This window comes from Acinonyx jubatus, chromosome E4, assembly GCF_027475565.1.
Source record: "Acinonyx jubatus isolate Ajub_Pintada_27869175 chromosome E4, VMU_Ajub_asm_v1.0, whole genome shotgun sequence".
In the NCBI taxonomy this organism is placed as follows: Eukaryota; Metazoa; Chordata; class Mammalia; order Carnivora; family Felidae; genus Acinonyx; species Acinonyx jubatus.
Window position 1 is genome coordinate 25,683,358 of NC_069395.1, and position 17,488 is coordinate 25,700,845.

The 17,488-nt window shown below is 53.0% G+C and overlaps 1 protein-coding gene across 18 annotated transcripts in view; it reads right to left on the reverse strand.

Moving 5' to 3' along the window:
* Nucleotides 1–17,488, reverse strand: part of NFASC (neurofascin) — a 181,378-nt gene that overhangs the window by 53,819 nt on the left and 110,071 nt on the right. For 9 of the 18 annotated variants that reach the window (XM_027074833.2, XM_027074839.2, XM_027074831.2 and 6 more), the window contains 6 exons: nucleotides 13,134–13,151; nucleotides 12,243–12,348; nucleotides 10,509–10,705; nucleotides 9,927–10,049; nucleotides 7,254–7,424; nucleotides 2,989–3,039 (listed from right to left, as the gene is read on the reverse strand). In XM_027074833.2, coding sequence (XP_026930634.1) covers nucleotides 2,989–3,039; nucleotides 7,254–7,424; nucleotides 9,927–10,049; nucleotides 10,509–10,705; nucleotides 12,243–12,348; nucleotides 13,134–13,151 — 666 coding nt within the window. The remainder of the gene's footprint in view (nucleotides 1–2,988; nucleotides 3,040–7,253; nucleotides 7,425–9,926; nucleotides 10,050–10,508; nucleotides 10,706–12,242; nucleotides 12,349–13,133; nucleotides 13,152–17,488) is intronic. The other 9 variants (XM_027074832.2, XM_027074845.2, XM_027074846.2 and 6 more) reach the window with 3 other exon arrangements.

The window sequence follows — 17,488 nt, forward strand, 5'->3', positions numbered from 1 at the left end:
CCACCCTCATTGAGGTGGGGATTCAGACGATGCTTCTCTTATTCTCCCTGTTCTTCAGGGCTGGGGTCAGATCGAATACCTGATCAAACTCAGAACCCAGATGTCAAAGCTCATGTCGGTGGATTCAGGAAGAGTTTCCCACATGGGCCCCTCTGACCTCTAGCCCAAGGACAGTCCATCCTTTCCTGCTCTCCCAGGCTGTGGTTCAAGAACAGGCTCGTGGGTTTCTAGGGGAATCTGGCCAGGGGGGACACCTCAAGAGATGATACTGCCTCGGCCACCTTGGCTTTAAAGGGCCAATGAAAAAATGTTTTGGTCAACTCCTGTGAGAGGAAAGGTCAAGACTGCTGACAACCTGAGTTGCCCCCCTCCGTCAAGTACTGTGGGTTAGCAGAAGAGAGTTCAATGCATCGGATGTATCTAAGAACCTCTGCCAGAAACAGCTTTTAGGGGCAGCTGGATCTCACATTTGCTGCTTTCAATTCTCGGAATTAAGGACTCATGAGGTTGGATCCATGGTATCTCATCCACCTCTCTGGCCCCAGGAACAGCTGACCAAACAATCCCAGAAGACAAAAAAAATCTCTTTATCTAGTAACATTTGATACCTTCCACTGCCAGGAAATCTCTTCCATAAGTATAACCCAAATCCCTTATGCAATAGTTGGAGGTTTTTTGTTTTTTTTTTTTTTTTTTTTTTTTTTTTAAAAGCAGGCTTCGTGCTCAGCACAGAGCCCAGTGCTGAGCCCAAAGCTAGGGCTTGAACTCACAATTGTGAGATCAAGACCTGAGCTGAGATCAAGATTCGGATGCTTAACGGACTGAGCCACCCAGGCACCCCAGTTGAAGCTTTTTTTATTCGGTTCTCAGCACAGCTGAAGATCTGAATAGCTTTTGTTCTTCTAGTCTGCCTTCAAGTTCCTCCCTCCATAGTACTTTCTTCCCACACTTGGGCTAGCCTTTCTTCCTTTGGCTTCTCTTCAGGTTCTCTGTGTCCATCTTAACTTGAGTCAACACTAAACCATTCTCTTCAGTACCAGTAATGTGCTAACGCGTACTAATCATTGATGTGTCTGACACCATGCTGGGAACCATACGCACGTTACCCTGTTTAACATTCATGACAATTCTCTGGGGCCTGTAACATACCCATTTTACAGATGAGGAGATTAAATGACTTGCCTGAGGTCACTCAGTGGTACCTCCCGGAGCCTGTGTTTAATTCAAGGAAGGCTGTCTACCTTCGAGTGCCTACTCTTCTCTTGCCTGGGTGAATTCCAAGTGGCAAGCTACAATCTCAGACCAGCTTCCCCCTGCCACCGAGCAGGTCATTGGACATTTGGCGTATGTTCAGAGGATACCAAACCATTGTAGAAATCACTAGAACAAAATGCCGTTATGGGGGGCCAAGCAGACATGCACTGGGCATTTTTCATTGCATTGTCTCTTTGTCCAACTCTGCACTCAGGAAGGACTTCATCTTCCTTTCTTTTCACTTTCTATTTCTTTTTAGAAGCATTCAACCTAGCTGTCCTTTGTTCACCATGCGCCTCACTTTGACTTTATACCTCTTCCAGCTGGCTTCATCCTTGGGTCAACCCCATTCATTCTACCTTGGATTGAGGATAAGGCGGTCCATCTCCATTGTGAGTTCTTGCGAGCTTTGTTTCGTTTCATAGCCCTGGATGGTTCTTACAACTCCCGCTCATTCACCTGTAATCACATCTACCACTAGTCACAAAATTTAAGTGGCTGGAATCAGTCAAACTTATCCCATTGATAAAACAATGCCTCCCTGAATAGTTTATCTTACACAAAGCAAGCAGTTTGGACCAGATGGTCTCTAAGGGACCTTCTGGCTCTGATACACTCTAGCTTCGAGAATCCTTCCATAATAGATTATCTGAAATCCAATTTAGAGAAAGGCACATTCCACACCAGTGCTCCGGGGCTCTTGACACCACGGTAGTTGGCCCCATTATTTTGAAAACAAACAATGCCCAGAATCCAACAAAGGTCCCCCGCTTCCTTGGGCAGTAAATCTCTTTGGCAGAATCTCAGTGTGGTTCTACCTGTTTGATGCCAAGTTAGAGCCTTTGCCTCTCTCCCCGGCTCACACTCCCCCTTCCCACCCCCCACTCCAGACCCCAATCATTGTTTATATTAGCACATCACAATGCAGACACTTCCTATCTATTTGAGCCCACAATGACCCCCCTGGGGACCTACAGCCTCAGCTTCCAAGGCATAACGGATGATGGGGGCCAGCTGCCTCGCCAAAGCCAGTAAATGATGTTTCCTCTGGCTGCTCAAGGGAAACAAGACATTCTTGAGCCATGGTGGAGGGTGGGGGCTCAGGTGTGGAAATAGCCAATGACGCTACTAATCAGCTTGAGCAACCAGTTGTGGGTCAGAAATATGCCTCATGGAAAGTGTCCCATGACTTGCAAGCGTGTGGGTGGGTGGGCACCCACCCATTTGTGCACACTGCTGGAGGAGAGAAGAGACCCAGACAAGAGAGCCACGGATGGTCCGTCTTCCTTTATACTTACCTTAAAAGAGAACTCAGCAGTGAACTCTCACTCATATTTGCCAGATGGATTTTAAAGACACACGGAACCTGTGACACGGCACCCCCAGTAACTAAGGCTAGATTGCAGAGCAGGCAATTCACATCCAGACGCGTAGGAGTTAACTAAATGTACCACAAAGCTTTCTGTGTACTGTAAACCACTAGGAGGAACCAGACTTCCATCTCCTCCTCAACGTGTGTGCGGACGCATCTGTCCTCAGATGCTCTCCATCCATCCGCCACTGATTCCTAAGATTCTACTGAGTCCTCCCAAAAGGTCTTCTGAAGTCCTACCCTGGTCTGACCAACTGTCAGCTCTACCACCCGGCGTGAGTTAATGACACGGTATCAGTCGAGTTAGGCAAACTGGGGTTAGGACAGGCAAGGTTACTCCCAAGGTTACCGCGGCGACTCACCACTGTATATGTCAGGGTGGTTTCTTAAGGACGAGTCATTATAGGGGTTGTCTGCAATAAACAAAAGAAGGTGAGCAAACAGGAGGCCACGGAGAGCTCATGGAGGCATAAACGGGGAGAGAACAACAGAAACGCAAAGCCATGAAAACAACCGGTGTTTTTTTTTTTTTTGCAAAGGAAAGACACGGCAAATTTGAAAAGGAAACGTGCCTGGTGAAGAACAAGCAACATAAAACAGCCCAAAAAAGGGAAGAAAAGGTTAAATCCTGCAAAAGAAGGCAATAATAAGTTTCTTTTTAATGAAAGAAATTAGGCTTGACCTTTAATGGCTTGATCCTACTATGTTTCCAATCAAATGAGATAAGGATTAGTGGAATCCCGCAGTGGTCTTTTGAACAACTTCCCATCAAAATCCTCAGTGCCCAGGACTCTGGATCAGGCCAGCTCTTGGGGGGAGGGGGGTAGCGCAGAGCCCTCCTTGAGAAGGTAAGGTGCAGTGGTGGGAGCTCAGGGAGAGAAGACAGTCCAAGAGATACAGTTCATCAACAGAGAGAGAGAGAGTGAGACAGAGAGACAGAGAGAGAGGGACGCAGGGGCCCTTGGCAGCTCCCGGTGATCACCGGCTGCCAGCGAAAAGCACCCGGCCTCCCCAGCCCACCTGACCAGCGGGCACCACCCTGGTCTCTGAGATGTCACTGCTGGCAGAAGGCCTCCTTCTACTCCAGGGAGGCAGAGAGAGCCAGGCTGCGGTTCAGATTTTCGGAAGAGAAAGGGAGCCTGGGACAGGAGAGAGAGGGTATGGGCTAGGAGTTTTACACTTGGATGGGAGAAACCCGCTGACCAAGCTAGAGATTCAGAGCTCCTAGACTGGCTGGGGCTGAAGTCATCCCTTCAGCAGGAGGTCGGCGGCTTTGGTTCCGACGTTAGGTAATTAAGACCCTTGGGCATTTAATCCTCCGTGAAAGACATTTTGGAACAGGGCACTGAAGCATGCCAAGGCTATGCTTTTCATTCTGCCGCCATCCCCGTCCAGCTACTGGGTTCAAGTTTTGATGGTACCAACAGGAGGTGGGGTGGGGGGTACAGCCGACTGGAAGCCAAGCAGACAGCCCTGAGAAGCCAGGGACAGAGTCCAACCGCCCGAGGGAGGCAAGGCGCTGTGCCAGAATATTTGCATATTTGAAGACAGATCAAATCGTGTTACAACCGACTGTAGAGGCTGTGAACAGTCTTCGCTGGGACCGTATTGCATCGCTTCCCAAATCTGCTTAACATCCACTAGGGGAGATGTGCATTATTCAGAACTATCCGTTAAGATGGGGCATGTTGAAAAGTCCGAGCCAGTCCGGAGAGTCGGCGTGGGGTCACCTGGAGCTAAGGGTGGGATCCAGCCTGCCGCGGAATGAAGAGGCAGGGTGGCAGAGGGGAGGAGGGGCTGAGGCTGCCTTGGGAGGGGACGGTCCTCCTCTGGCTTGGGAGGACAGGGGCACACAGCTAAAAGGGCCCTGGCTTCATGCTCCTAGGCTCCCGTGCGACCAAGGTGAAACAGAACCCACCTCTTTGCAGAGACGTGCTCCGAGCTTGGAACTAACCTCACAGTTTGTGGATTCTGCAGCACAGCTGAGAAATTCAGGGAGGCTTTCTGACTCCTAAGAGTGTCACTTAGATTAGAAGTGACATTAGAAGGAAGCAGGCTTAGTGCTTCACTGTCTGCCTCAGCAGAGAAGCCTCCTCCTTCACCACGGTCCCCTCTTATTGTGGCAGAAGGCACCCAAAGGGACCTGTTCCGGTGTGGGCAAAGTAGGACATGCACATCTTTGTGAGCCCGACTCTGCTGTTTGTCTTTGACCGCAACCCAAAACAAATTTGAAAAATGATTTCAGATCACCCAGTGTTTTGTATCAGATACCTTTTCCCCCTTCCTTTTACGTAGGTAGTGCAAAATCAGGCATGGTGAGATTGGTTTCTTCCCCCACGGGGCAAGCGGTGGTGGAGGGGCATGGTGAGAAGAGACTTTGAAGCTGTCCTAGCATGGCTATTTTGCCTCCCACCCCCAGACCTGGTTCTGGAGGTACAAGAAAGAGCCTATGTCCTTTCCAGGCAGGAAAGCAGAGGGAGCACAACTGTGCTATTTTAAGCAACTGTGCCCAATTCTGGGCTGGCTCAGATGCCCAGAACTTGCTCCCAGCCAAAGCTGCCCCTGGGAGAACTCCAGGAAGCAGACGGGGTTCTGTTCTCATCACCTGGGGGGGGGGTTCTCGGCGTTCGGAGGAAAGAGTTTTCAGTGGCGAAGGGGACCCCAAAATGAAGCAGAAATAAATATCCTTTCCTTCCTCTGGTAGAGAAAAGGATGTTTCTGGAAAGTCGAACTTCTAAATGTTGAGAATCTCTAGCTGCCTCATTCCACAGAGGAAGACGCTTTACCATTTCCATCGCCCTGCGTGTACCCCACATGACACTGAGGACCACAGAAGGTCACCTGACTCACTCCCCCAACAGGAGGCTGACTTTCAGCATCGCACCGGGCAAGCAGAAAGGAATCCAGGTGACGGCACCGAAGGCCGTCCGGGGACTGGCTCAGTGAGCATCTTGCCCTCACTGCCCAGCACTGCCAGCCGCATCCTGGCTCCAGAGGCCACTCCGAGGTCCTGGGCAGACCACACTGTCCTCCTCAGCTCAGCCAGCTGGCAGCTGATTGCTCCTGACGTGCACTGAGACACTTCAGGCAGCCCAACTTTCTTCTCTAAGGGTCCCCTCTGGGCCTGGGTCCGGAATAAGAAAGCCAGCGAGGGGCAGCAAGCAGAATGAAGCTGGGTCATCCTGCCAGGAGCACGTGGGGCTTTTCCTGGGGTTTCTGGCCATCCTATTGGTTAGCAAATTATGGGCAGCCTGACACCAACTTTAGAACAGTGCGTCAGGGGCTGCAGAAGCGGGGGAGATGGGCTGGAGGAGGGTTAAATGGGGTCCAGAGAGAAAGAAGATGAGGGAGGAGAAAAGAAGAAAGGAAGAAGGACGGAGGAAGAGAGTGAGAAAGCAAAGAGAAGAAAATGAAGAGAAAAAAAAAAAAAAAGAAGGGAAAAAACTTCCCTACAGGAGAAGGGGAGCAGGAAGAAAGCTGTTCCTTGGGGGTCCACCCCGATGCCCGGTGGACACGGAGTGTGGGGCTCGGGGCTCTCAGTACCCCCTGCTTCCATCACTGGCAGGGACCGCTGAGGAAAGACGACAGTACGAGGGGGCCAGGCCCCCAGCTGTCGTGAGTGAGGAGGGAGCTCCCCCGGCCTCTCCCCGCGCCCTTCTGGCAGGTGTGTGGGCTCTGGGGTTCAGGCTATTTTCACCCACCTGCGGCAGCTGCCGGTGCCTATGTGATGCCATTTGCCTGGCCTCCCCCCAAACCACCACCGTCCACGGTGTGGAAAGCGGCATTCACAGCTGAGTCAGACAGACTGAGGTCTCCTCTCGAGAAGGCCTGTTACAAACCCACGCTGCAAACTACCACGGCCACTTTGAACCCAATGCCCTAAAGCAGGCTGAGGACTTGAAGCCAGAGCTCCAGGCCGGCGGGTCCCCGGCAAGAAGTATCTCTGTGAACTGACTAGGTTTCCTCCTCCGTGGCGGATCGGGAAATGCCGACTCCCCTTGGCACCAGCCAAACGGCATCAGGAAATAAAAACAGCAACAAACAAAACCAGAACGTAAGTCTGCAACTTGCAAACGCAGTCATTCCATGCGGTCCAGCGTACACGTGTTACAGAATCACGCACAATTCATGGCGGTGTCCCTACTAATTTGGCTATTGTGTACTATGGCTTTATTCTAGAAGTACAGACAACCATACAACGGCTAGACATAAAAGAAATACTCAAGCTGAGTGCACGAGAGAGATACCAGATGGCCACTCGAAGCAGTGCTTCTCTGATGCCGCTGTGTGTCCAGGGCACCTAGAGAGCTAATGGGGAACACGGAGGCCGGGACCGTGGAGGCAGGTTAGGGCTGAGCCTGGGATGGTTGCCCAGTTGGCCAGATGACTTGGGCTGACACTGAAGCTTGAGAGGCACTGACTTAGAGCGGGACCAAGTTTAACCCAAGGCTTCAGAATGAAGAGATGTCGTTTCAAGTGGCTCAAGTGGCTGAGGCACAATGAGCCGGGAGGATTCCCTGGTCAGTCTCGGGGACAAGGCTTCCCCCAGACCCAGGTGCCTGGGGCTCCATGAGCTCAGTGGGCTTGTGCCCCTGGCTCCTGGCCCCTGGCAGGGACCTGCACTTACTGGTGAGGACCTTGAGGGTGAACGCGTTCTTCTGCTGGATGGTGTGGGTAAAGTGGAAGCGGGCGTTGCAGCTGTAGTCTGTCTGCATATCCTGCAACATCACGTTAGAGAAATACAGGTCTCCGTTGTGGCCCTGGGAGACGCGCTTGTCTTGGGTGATGGGCTCCATGGCTATTAGGAAGCAGAGGTACAGAGGGAGGTTAGCAGCAATGGTAACAGTAATACAATCATGATAGTTCTGGCAATCGAGGACCAACAGGGCGCCCGGTGGGTCAGGAATTCAACGTTATTTGGTCTAATCCTCTCAACTCTGAGGCAAGGCTTATTCGCATTTTACAGATAAGAGAGCGGTGGATTTAATGTGTCCTGGTGGATTTAATGTGTCCTGCGTTGCAAAAGCAGTGACGGAAGGGCAGGATTCAGATTCACACCGGTCTGCCCACCACACCCATGCTCTATGGCCATACGTTTCCACCTCCTGTTCATGCCAGAGAAACTCTGGCCCCGAGCCAGAGGGAGGGATTTGTTTCCCAAATCAAGAGTCAAATTCACTTGTTTTCTATTTGAAGCTCTTACTCCCACCAGCACTACCAATGATAATCGCAAGATACATACTAATCAATGATATGCACCATCAATTTTAGGGTGCTTCCTAATTTCAGCGATGGTTAAGATATGAAAATGGTGCTTTTTAGAATTAGTGACATCCTGGGAGTGGCTGAGGAGGCTGACTACATTATCTATGATTTTTGAAGCATTAGACGTAAATTCAAACGACCAAATTTCCAGGTGATTCGGTTTGTAAAAGTACACTCATAAGGCCGACTATTCATAGCTAACTCCTTCCTACCCCCCCCACAATTGTTTATTAAGTCACTATTTCTTTTTTTTTTTTTTGAAGTTTATTTATTTTGAGAGAGAGAGCACACGCGAGCAGGAGGGGGACAGAGAGAGAGGGAGAGAGAATCCCTGTCGGTGCAGAGCCTGACTAGGGGCTCAATCTCATGAACCGTGAGACCAGGACCCAAGCCAAAAATCAAGAGCGGGAAACTCAACTAACTGAGCTGCCCAGGAGCCCCTTAAGATGCTACTTCATAAGGCTCAAAGTTAATGATGCCAACCCTTCAACGATGGGCTGGTCGGTTCTGCAAATCATTTACCCAAGATTTACTGTAGGCCTACTGTGTGCCAGGCACTGTGCCAGGTATTGGTGAAAGAGAGCCGAATCTAGCAGAAGGTGCAGCAGATAAACAAATCATCACAGTGCAGGGTGGTGAGTGGGAAGCCCCTGGTAAGAAGGGGATGAGCTGAGAAGAGTAGCACCCAGTTCCTTCCAGGGTGCCCTCATCTGGGGTTTGGAGGCCGCATGACACTTACCACACAGAAGAGACAGGGTCCTAAGAGGTTTCTAAGCAGCAGAAACAGTGTGTGCTAAAGGTGAGCGCACACAGCTGGGGCAAGGGGTAGGAGAAAGGCTGGGGAGGCAGAGGGAGCCAGATCAGGAAGGGAAAGAAGTCTGGACTTTGTCCGAGGTGATGGAGGAGGCAGTGAAGGGCTCGGAGCATACAAATGAAACTATCAGATTCATTTTTGGGAAGACCAAGGAGGCCAGTTATGGCTGATTATGGCAACCCAGGGAAATGCGGATGGTGGCCTGTGTTGGAGAGATGCCAGCAAGGGTCACGAGATCTGCTCGGGAGGCAGCATGGACATAAGCTGGTGACGGGAGTGATGCAGGGGATGAGAGGGTCTGAGCTGTTAGCTAACTAACCAACCCTCCAGCCCGTGGCCGGGCAGCCTTCCCCAGGCGTATGCACCATGGTGACGTAGCGAGAGAATGAATGAGGGCAAAGCCCTCTGTCTGCAAAACAACGCGCAACTCTGCCTCCTCGACAGGCAGCCTCTTTCAGAAGCAGGCCGCTAAAAACTCGGGGATGGACGGATGATGCACGATAAGCAGGCAGGCAGGCAGATCTATACATTGAGCGATGGATGGATAAGACAGGGGAGCAGGTATGGAAGGAGGCGGAGGGGAAGCCGGGAAGACACAGACAGTGGAACTCCAGTCACCTTTATAACTCACGCCCCCACTTATTTTGGTTGAAAATGTGGGAAGAAACAGGTCCAGAGTGGTGAAGAGTCTCAGTCCAAAACAGAACCGAACAAGCTCTCGACGATACTCTGTCCCTCTGCAAACACCGTCTCCCTATCACTCCTTTATCAAAGGTTACATCCCTGTGCCTGGCTGTGTCCCAGTAAATCCAGAACGACCAGAGATTGAACCACGAGGCTTTCCGTCAACTCGCCATCATCACAAATATTACTGAGCACTTTACCGTGCATCTGGCTCTGTTATAAGCATTTTGGCTGTATGACCTCATTTATCCTAACAATGGTCCTATTAAAGAGGGACAGCGGTTAGCCCTATTTCTTCCAGAAGAGGAAACTGAGGCCCAGAGATGTTAAGCAACTTGCTCAAGATCACACGGCTATCAGCAGTCAGGCTAGGAAATTAGCCTGAGCGGCCTCTCACCGTGTTCTCGGCCACGTGGCCCCTTTGCACCGGCTTCTCACAAGTGAAGGCCTTCCAGCCTTGGGCAAGCCCTTCCCATTTCACACACCCACTCCCCTCCTTAAGATTAAAGTAGAAATCAAACGCCCCCCAAGACTTACAGCTGCTCATCCAGAAGATGACTGGGGACGGAAGTCCGGGTGGGGGGTTGCACTGGAGGGTCAAGGGAGCACCTTCTTGAACCACGACAGGGTCTAGGTTTTCCTTGGGCCACAGGGGAGATTCTGGGGAGAGTCAGACAGAGGCGGGTGAAATGAGGGGGATGGCTGGGGCCGAGGCAAGGAGCAGGTTAGAGGCAGAAATGCAAGGGGGAGAAGGACAAAGGGAGATGGGAGAACAAGGGAGTGGGGAGAGAGCCCCCGTGGGTCTAGGCGAGGTACAGCGAGAGAATAGAGGCCATTTGTCTAAATAAATGCACAGCTTCAAAGGCTCCTCTCCTTCCTCTCCTCCCTTGCCCAGAGGGCAGGTGAAGTTGCTCAAGACTGGTTTGGTAGCCTCTTCTCCCAGGAATCTTTCTGAGTAGGGGGAAGTGCGCTCCTCCTCAGAGGCAAACAGCAAGCAGGACTTGCAGGGCACCAAGGCAGCCAAGGGCAGGGCGGCCTTTCTGGAATGACCCTCCATGCTCCCCCCCCATTACCCCAGAAGCAGGGCATGCCGGTCCCCCCTCTGCCCATGCTACTCACTGGACACCTGCAGGCGGATCCTATTGGACAGGGCCGTGCCAAATTTGTTCCGGGCAAAGCACTGGTATTCCCCTTCATATTCCTCGGGCCGCCCCCCACTGCGGAAGTCGATCACCAGGGTCCCGGATCTCCTCCTCATTGACACCCGGGGGTCCTTGGCGATGTTGAAGAACCTGCTGTTGCGAGTCCAGTGGAAGCTGTGTATGATGGGGGCGGGGGAGGGGGCGCAGAGGGGAGAGGCAGGACCACAAAGAGAAACAGGGTGGGCTCCGGGCTCCAGGTGAGAGCCTCGGGGCTCTGGTCCCTGACCCTGTCCCATAACCGCACCTCCATACCAGTGGGTCCCACCCTGGTTGAGCGGCAGAACTGACCGGGAAGCCTGATAAAATGCAGAGTCCTAGGTGGCAGTCAGATGACCGTGTGGGGGGCATGTCCCTGACATTAGCGCTCTTACCCAGCCAAGGCTGGGAGTCATGGCTGGAAGTGGTAGATACCCACATAGCCACCAGGGGACAATGTTCTTTGCGGGAACAGGCAGGGACTTTTAGTTTTTATTTATTTTATTATTATTATTAAAAAATATTTATTTCTTTTTGAGACAGAAAGAGAGAGGGCGTGTGTGAAAGTGGCGGGGGGGGGGGGGCGGAGAGGCAGAGAGAGAGGGAGAAGGAGGCAATCTCAAGCAGGCTCCACACCGTCCACTCAGGGCCTGACTCGGAGCTTGATCCCATGAACCATGAGATCGTGACCTGAGCCAAAAGCAAGAGTCAGACGCTTAACCGACTGAGCCACCCAGGTGTCCCTAGGCAGGGAGTTTGATTTTTTGTAATATTTCACCCAGGCCAAGCACATCGGGGAGCTGGCTCTGCCTCTCCTGTTTCATTCGATAACCAACTCTAAAGCCAAAGCCAAAGAGCAATGGCCCGGGTTATCCATGCTCCTGCTCATGGGTGCAGAAGACAGCAGTGGCCGCACCTTCTAGCCCAGGAGGGCCAGCTTTGAAAGAACAAGCAGCCCTCACAAAACTGAGCCCAGAGGGGAAGACGCTAGAATCTCCCTCTCCTTCTGGGGGGTGGGGGTGTGTGCACAGCTGTCCAGAACATAACCTTAAAAGAAGCAGGAGTGGCTGCTCAGTGTCTCAGAATCACTGTTACTGCAAAGGAACCGTGGGGGGCAAAGACCAAACTTCAGAAGTAAGGCCATCTATGCCCTGCCTGACCCTGCAGGGTGACCCTGTTCCTTCCACCCTGGGTGAGAGAGGCCTTGCTCGTTCTCAGGCTCACACAGACCAGGTGGGGGGTGGGCAGAAGAAGGCTGCCATATACCCAAGGCTCTGTCCTGCCTCATTTCCCCTGACAGACACCTGCACGGGGTCCTGTCATGTTTGGTCCGAATCAGGCACGAGGCTCTGGAACAGTCCAGCCTGTGGAGGCTGCTTTGAAGACGGGGGACCAATAGCAGAACATCTCTGAATCTCCAGGGTTTTCTGTCGGCTGGAGACAAACCTGGCCTGGGGGAGGGGGTGGGGAGTGGGGGCAGTGCAGTCAGAGGCCTGGGTTTAAATCCAAGCTCTGCCCTTTTCAATCTGGGAGACCTTGGCAAAGGGGCATAATATTTCCGTGCTTCTGTTTCATGTCCTCTTCAGGAGGACGGGGGTTCTTCTCTGAAGGGCAGGGGTGTGGTCTCAATGCCCTCTTTGCGGGGCCCCTTGGATTTACCTGCCAGCGCACTCACCTGGGGGCCGGGTTCCCCTTTGCTTCACACTCAATCAAGATGTTATCACGGGGATCCACGATGTGGTCCTTCACTGACTGCTTGGTGATGGTCGGGGGCTGGGACACTGCAACAGCACAAACAGGGAGTGGTCAGGGTTGCGGGGACCTGCCGGGGGCCCCGGGTTCGGGGAATGGCTGAAATTAACATCTTCAGGAGCCACAGGACAAGCAGGCAAACGGGGGGTGGGCAGTGCCTCCTTTTGGGGACCCAGCTCCTTAAATGGGGCCGCAGGAAAGGGGGTTATGCCAAAGACTGAGCCTAAGAAGAAACCCTCGAAGATCTCATGGGATCCCTACAAGAAACTTTTGTTTTACCCATTCTTCTATCCCAACACTCAGTCTGATGCCCTGTGCACAAGAGTTCTTGATATATGCTTGTCGAATGAATAAAGGAACCCAGCGCAGGTCACATTCCAGAGCCTAGTAGCCGTGATGGTTCTGAGCCCTGGAGGGTCAACAGACGGCCGAACTGTGGTGAGGCTGGAGCTCACAGGTTCAAGTTCCCAGGGCCTGGGCCCAAAGAACCAGCTCCTCTCACGCTTGGTCCCCACCTCCAGTGTTCTCCGAGGTGCTCCTTGCCAGCTACCCGAGGGTGGGGAGCGGAGGCCCTTCTTAACCCACCTGCTCCTCTGCCCTTCCCAGCAACAGGAATCTCCGGGTGGATGGCTGCCGTCCCCATGTGATAAGGGACCGCACTACAGGGCCCTGGTGTCAAGAAACCCCCAGCAGGCAGGGTGGAGAGGCGGCTGATCCCCCCCCCCCCATCTCCTCACTTGGCCTTCTCCCACCCTCCCTGCTGCCCTCCTACCTCCCAGAGGCACAGGTGCACAGAGGCGCCCGGGGGACTTACGCTCATTCTGAATGCTTGCTGTTAGTTCCGATGGGTTAGCATTGTGAGGGGGAGAAAAGAAGACAGCGGTTATAGGTTATCGTACACGACTACTCGCCCAGGGATCCTCACGCCCCAGCCTGCCGGGAGAGTAGGGCTGCAGCGCTCGGTGGAAGAGCCACCCAGAGGTGGGGACGGACTCGGTGAGCGCTTCACGGAGGCGACATTTCCCCGGGGAGCTCAAACCACGCAGTTGAGCAGGAAGACCGGCTTCTGATCAAGTGGTGTTGCCGGGAAAGCCCAGCTATCGAACGGGACGATGCTGCTGGAAAGAGGCTGGGCTCTAAAGGTGCCGTCCACCCTCTCTGGACGCCATTGAGGAAAGCGGGCCCCCTGGCCAATGGTGCCCGGGAGAGGCTGAGGCTGAGAAGCCTGGCAGCAGCAGATCTGAACCAGGGCTATGAGGCAAAGCCCACACGGTCCGCAGGCCTCGCTCCTTCCGCTGCACCTTCTTCTCTGTCCCACATGCAAGCACCTTCTTGTCTATCCTTTGGAAAACTCTAGGGACCGATGAATCACCGCGGCTCTGCTCATGGCAGAAATACGCTGCCCTACGGAAATCCCTCTTCCAAACAAGTGCAGGGATGAAACAGAGCCCACCACTCTTTTCTGTGCTTTTTACGAAAAGGATGAAGAGGCAGGTAGCAAAGGTCTGCCCCAACGCCCACCTGAGATGTGCGGGTGCTCGTGTACAGGTGTGTGCATGTTTGAGGTCGGGCTTCTCAAACCCTGACAAGTGTATGAATCACCCAGGCTGGCGCCGGGGGGGAGGGGGGGAGGGGGGGTCTGGTTAAAATGCAGATTCTGATTTAGCAGACCCCGCGTTTCTGACAAGCTGGTGGTCTGTGTACCACGCTTCGAATGGCAGGATCTTCAATGGTCATGCGCTTCCTGGGGAGGAGGTCTTGGTTAAAATTCGCAGAAAGGAGAACATGTGTTTCCGTAACTTCGTAAGATGTCCCTTCTTTATGGTTCTATCGTGAAGTAACAGGCCGTGCGTATCTCACGCTGGTGCGGATATCAGATATGTGTTGATGCTGTGGGCTGACTTCTTCAGAGTGGGTGCTTCCCCGGGAAGCAAAGGCTGCGGGGGAGCCAAGGTGACCTTGAAGCTTTCTGACTCAGCCACAGTGAGTTGTGGAAGAGGAGTCCAGGGGCCCAGAGAAGGGCGGTGTGGAGCAGGCAGGGCTAAGGCAGGACCAAGAGGTGCCAGAAGAGTCACGAGAGAGAAGACAAACATGGGAGAAGAAAGGTGGAGTGTGGCAGGAACGAGTCCCCTGCCATCCACACTGTTGGTACATGAAAGTCTCGAGTAAGACCCACAAAAAGGTTCAAAACAATTCTTTCAAGTGGGCCAGGGTTGTGTGTCTGGTGGGGCACTGAAATATTTTATCTGCTTTGCCATTTGCCTGGGTGCAGCCTCGGCGGGAAACAAAAAGGAATGAAAAGTCCGGGGAAAAGCAGAAATCTGTCGTTTCTGAACACGTGCTCCCGGGAACTCCCCATGATGGCATCTTCACCCATATAAGATCTTCCTGCCAGGGGCCCAAGAAAGATAGTTCTGGAAAGCCAGTGTGGTTGGGCATGGAGGAGGAGGAGGAGGGGAGAACGGGCCATTTTCAGGAGAAGTAGGCCCTTTGACCACTAGCCCAGGCCTGCGGTTTCTTCATCTCAAGACACAGTTGATGTCTCTTGGGTCCTCACACACAGTGGAGGGCTCTGTCTTTGCCCTGGCAGGGGTTTTGCTTTGCCCACATGGCCTTCAAGCCTCTCTTTTATAAAATCAAAGGCTGGCTCAATGGAAAGAGCCCTAGACATTATCCAGGGAATCTCAGATTCTTAGAAGGGAAGTCATTCAGTTAAGGGCACGTAGCAAATTTGCTGCAGAACTGAAATAAGGACCAGTTCTCCTGTAGTCTGGTCCAAAGCTCCTTTCCCAGATCCGTCCTTGGCCAGAGAGGCGGGTGGGCCAAGTGGGGCCCCAACACTCTCTCCTCCTTGACATTCTGGACAAAGGAGAGTAAGGAGGGAGGTCTTAGGGGGAGTGGAGACCCTCAGAGCTGGCTGGATGCTGTCCCCAGCCCCACACTGAAATCAGGCCAGGGGCCTCTTGAGAGTCTAATTCCCTAAGGAGGTAATGACATCTGCAACCGCCATTGTGCCACCAAGGAATTTATTACAGAGACAGAACCAAACCAGAGGACAAGCCACCATAGGGAGACGACCGTGAGGACCGCGTGCCCGGGGACAAGGGCAGCCTACTTAGTCCTGTGACACTCCCCCCCCCCCTCAAACCCTCTGTTACACCACCTGCCCTTCTCTCCATCTATAGAACTTGCTGGTGATGTCAAGTGGAAAATGAGTTTGCTCTTCTGCCTTCCAAGGGGGAGGAGAAGTCTTCCAGTGAGCTCTGCAGGGGGTAAGGCAGGTGCCTGCCCCGTCTGCAAGGTTCCTTTATCCGTGCACTTCTTCTCTTTCCCTGGCTGGTATCTACAGTCCCTGGCACCCAACCCATCCCTGGAGGATGGAGTGTGTGTGTGTGTGTGTGTGTGTGTGTGTGTGTGTGTGTATTGAGGTCGTCCTGCAGCACTATTTGGGATGACAGTGAGGAAGAAACGTTCCTCCCACCCCGCCGTCTCCTCTGTGGGCTCCTAGGAGAAAAATGCCCAGTCCCTTGACGTGGGGAGGGGGACAGAGGGGCGAGCTGCCAGCAGCCTCACTTTTTGGCAAACCCACTCTTGTTGATGAGGCGACCCTTTGCTTTCTTCAAAGGTCACGCTGTTCTCCTTGGGGCTGGTGAGGGGGGTGAGGCGGGTGCGTGTGACTCTGCTGGCACAGCGGCGGGAGCTGGAGGCCGGGGCTTCAATGAGGGATTGTGTAGCCGCCGGGGGCTATTCCAGGAAGCCTGCTGGGCCCGAACTCCCCAGAGCAGAAGCAGTGCCCCGGTCCTCAAGGCACAGATAATGCCCCCTGAAGGGGCAAGCGAGCGGAAGGGCACCCCTGACGGGGCAGCCTCTAGCCAGAGCCCCCGCAGCCTCTCCCAGAAGAGTGCCTGGCCTTCACTTCTCCCACATCTGGGCTCTTATGAATAACGCTGCAGTGAACGTGGGGTGTCGGCATCTCTCTCTTACCTTTTGTGACAACACGGATAGGCCCTGAGGACCTTACGCTGAGTGAAATTAAGTCAGAGAAAGACAGATCCGGTATGTTCTCACTCTATGCAGAATCTAAAAACTTCACACTCAAAGAAACAAAGTAGAATGGTGGTTGCCAAGGGCTGGGAGGGGGGCGGGAAAGTGGGGAGATGCTGGTCAAGGCATACAAAGTTCCAGCTCTAAGATGGGTATGTTCTGGGGACCTAACGTACGGCCTGCAACTGTAGTTTAACAGAACTATATCATACACCTGAGAGTTGTTGAGAGAGCAGATCTTCAAAGTTGCCACCCCATGCACACGAAAGGTAATTATGGACGTGTAAACTAACCCATGGGGTCATCATTGCGTAATGTATACGTGTAGCAAACCATCAAGTTGTACACCTTAAACTTACATATGTTGTATGTCAATACCTCAATGACTCTGGGGGGAGAGGAGTAAGAACGTATGGTCTTTCCCCAGCCCCTCCCACCGGGCCACGGCCTAGGGTTAAGAAGGAAGGGTGGGCTCAGGTAACTTGGGGGGCACCTGTTATGCTGGGCTCAGCAAGAGGGGAAAACCTGGCTGAAGAGGACCTCTTCCCTGGGCAACTGGGTCCCCTCTGAAGGGCTGGCCTTCTCTTGTCTTGCATTCATCTTCTGTAGGCTGATTCTGGACATGTCACCAGGGCCACTGAGCCTGCAGCCGGCAGGGAGGTATAGTGCATAGGAGGCATGCGTCGGGCAGGCATCATGAGTTTCCTGTTGTGCGGCGGCCCGGGGCACGAGGCCTGGTGTCACAAAAGACCTCACCTCCTCATTCAGAGAGGTGCTGTAGTCATGTGCTGGCCCTGCCACTTATGAGCTGGAGAGAACGGCTTTATTTCTCTGCACCTCGGTTTTCTAACCTGTCAGCGAAAGATGAGACTCAGAGGAGATGCTTCTAAAGCACTTAGCTTTCAGCCAGACATGTGGCAGCTGCTACTCTGGTGAGTTCCAAGAACTAAAAGAAGGTGGGATTAGCAGAGGGAGGGGTGGGGCATATCGAGTGCCAACCTGGTCATCAAGTTGTACATCTTAAAGAGACCTGGGATCTATTCATGAATCCATCACCCATTTGCTGTGTGACCCAGAGCAAGGAAAGGTCTATGTTTCCTTCAATGCATTTCCAGAAGTAGGGGA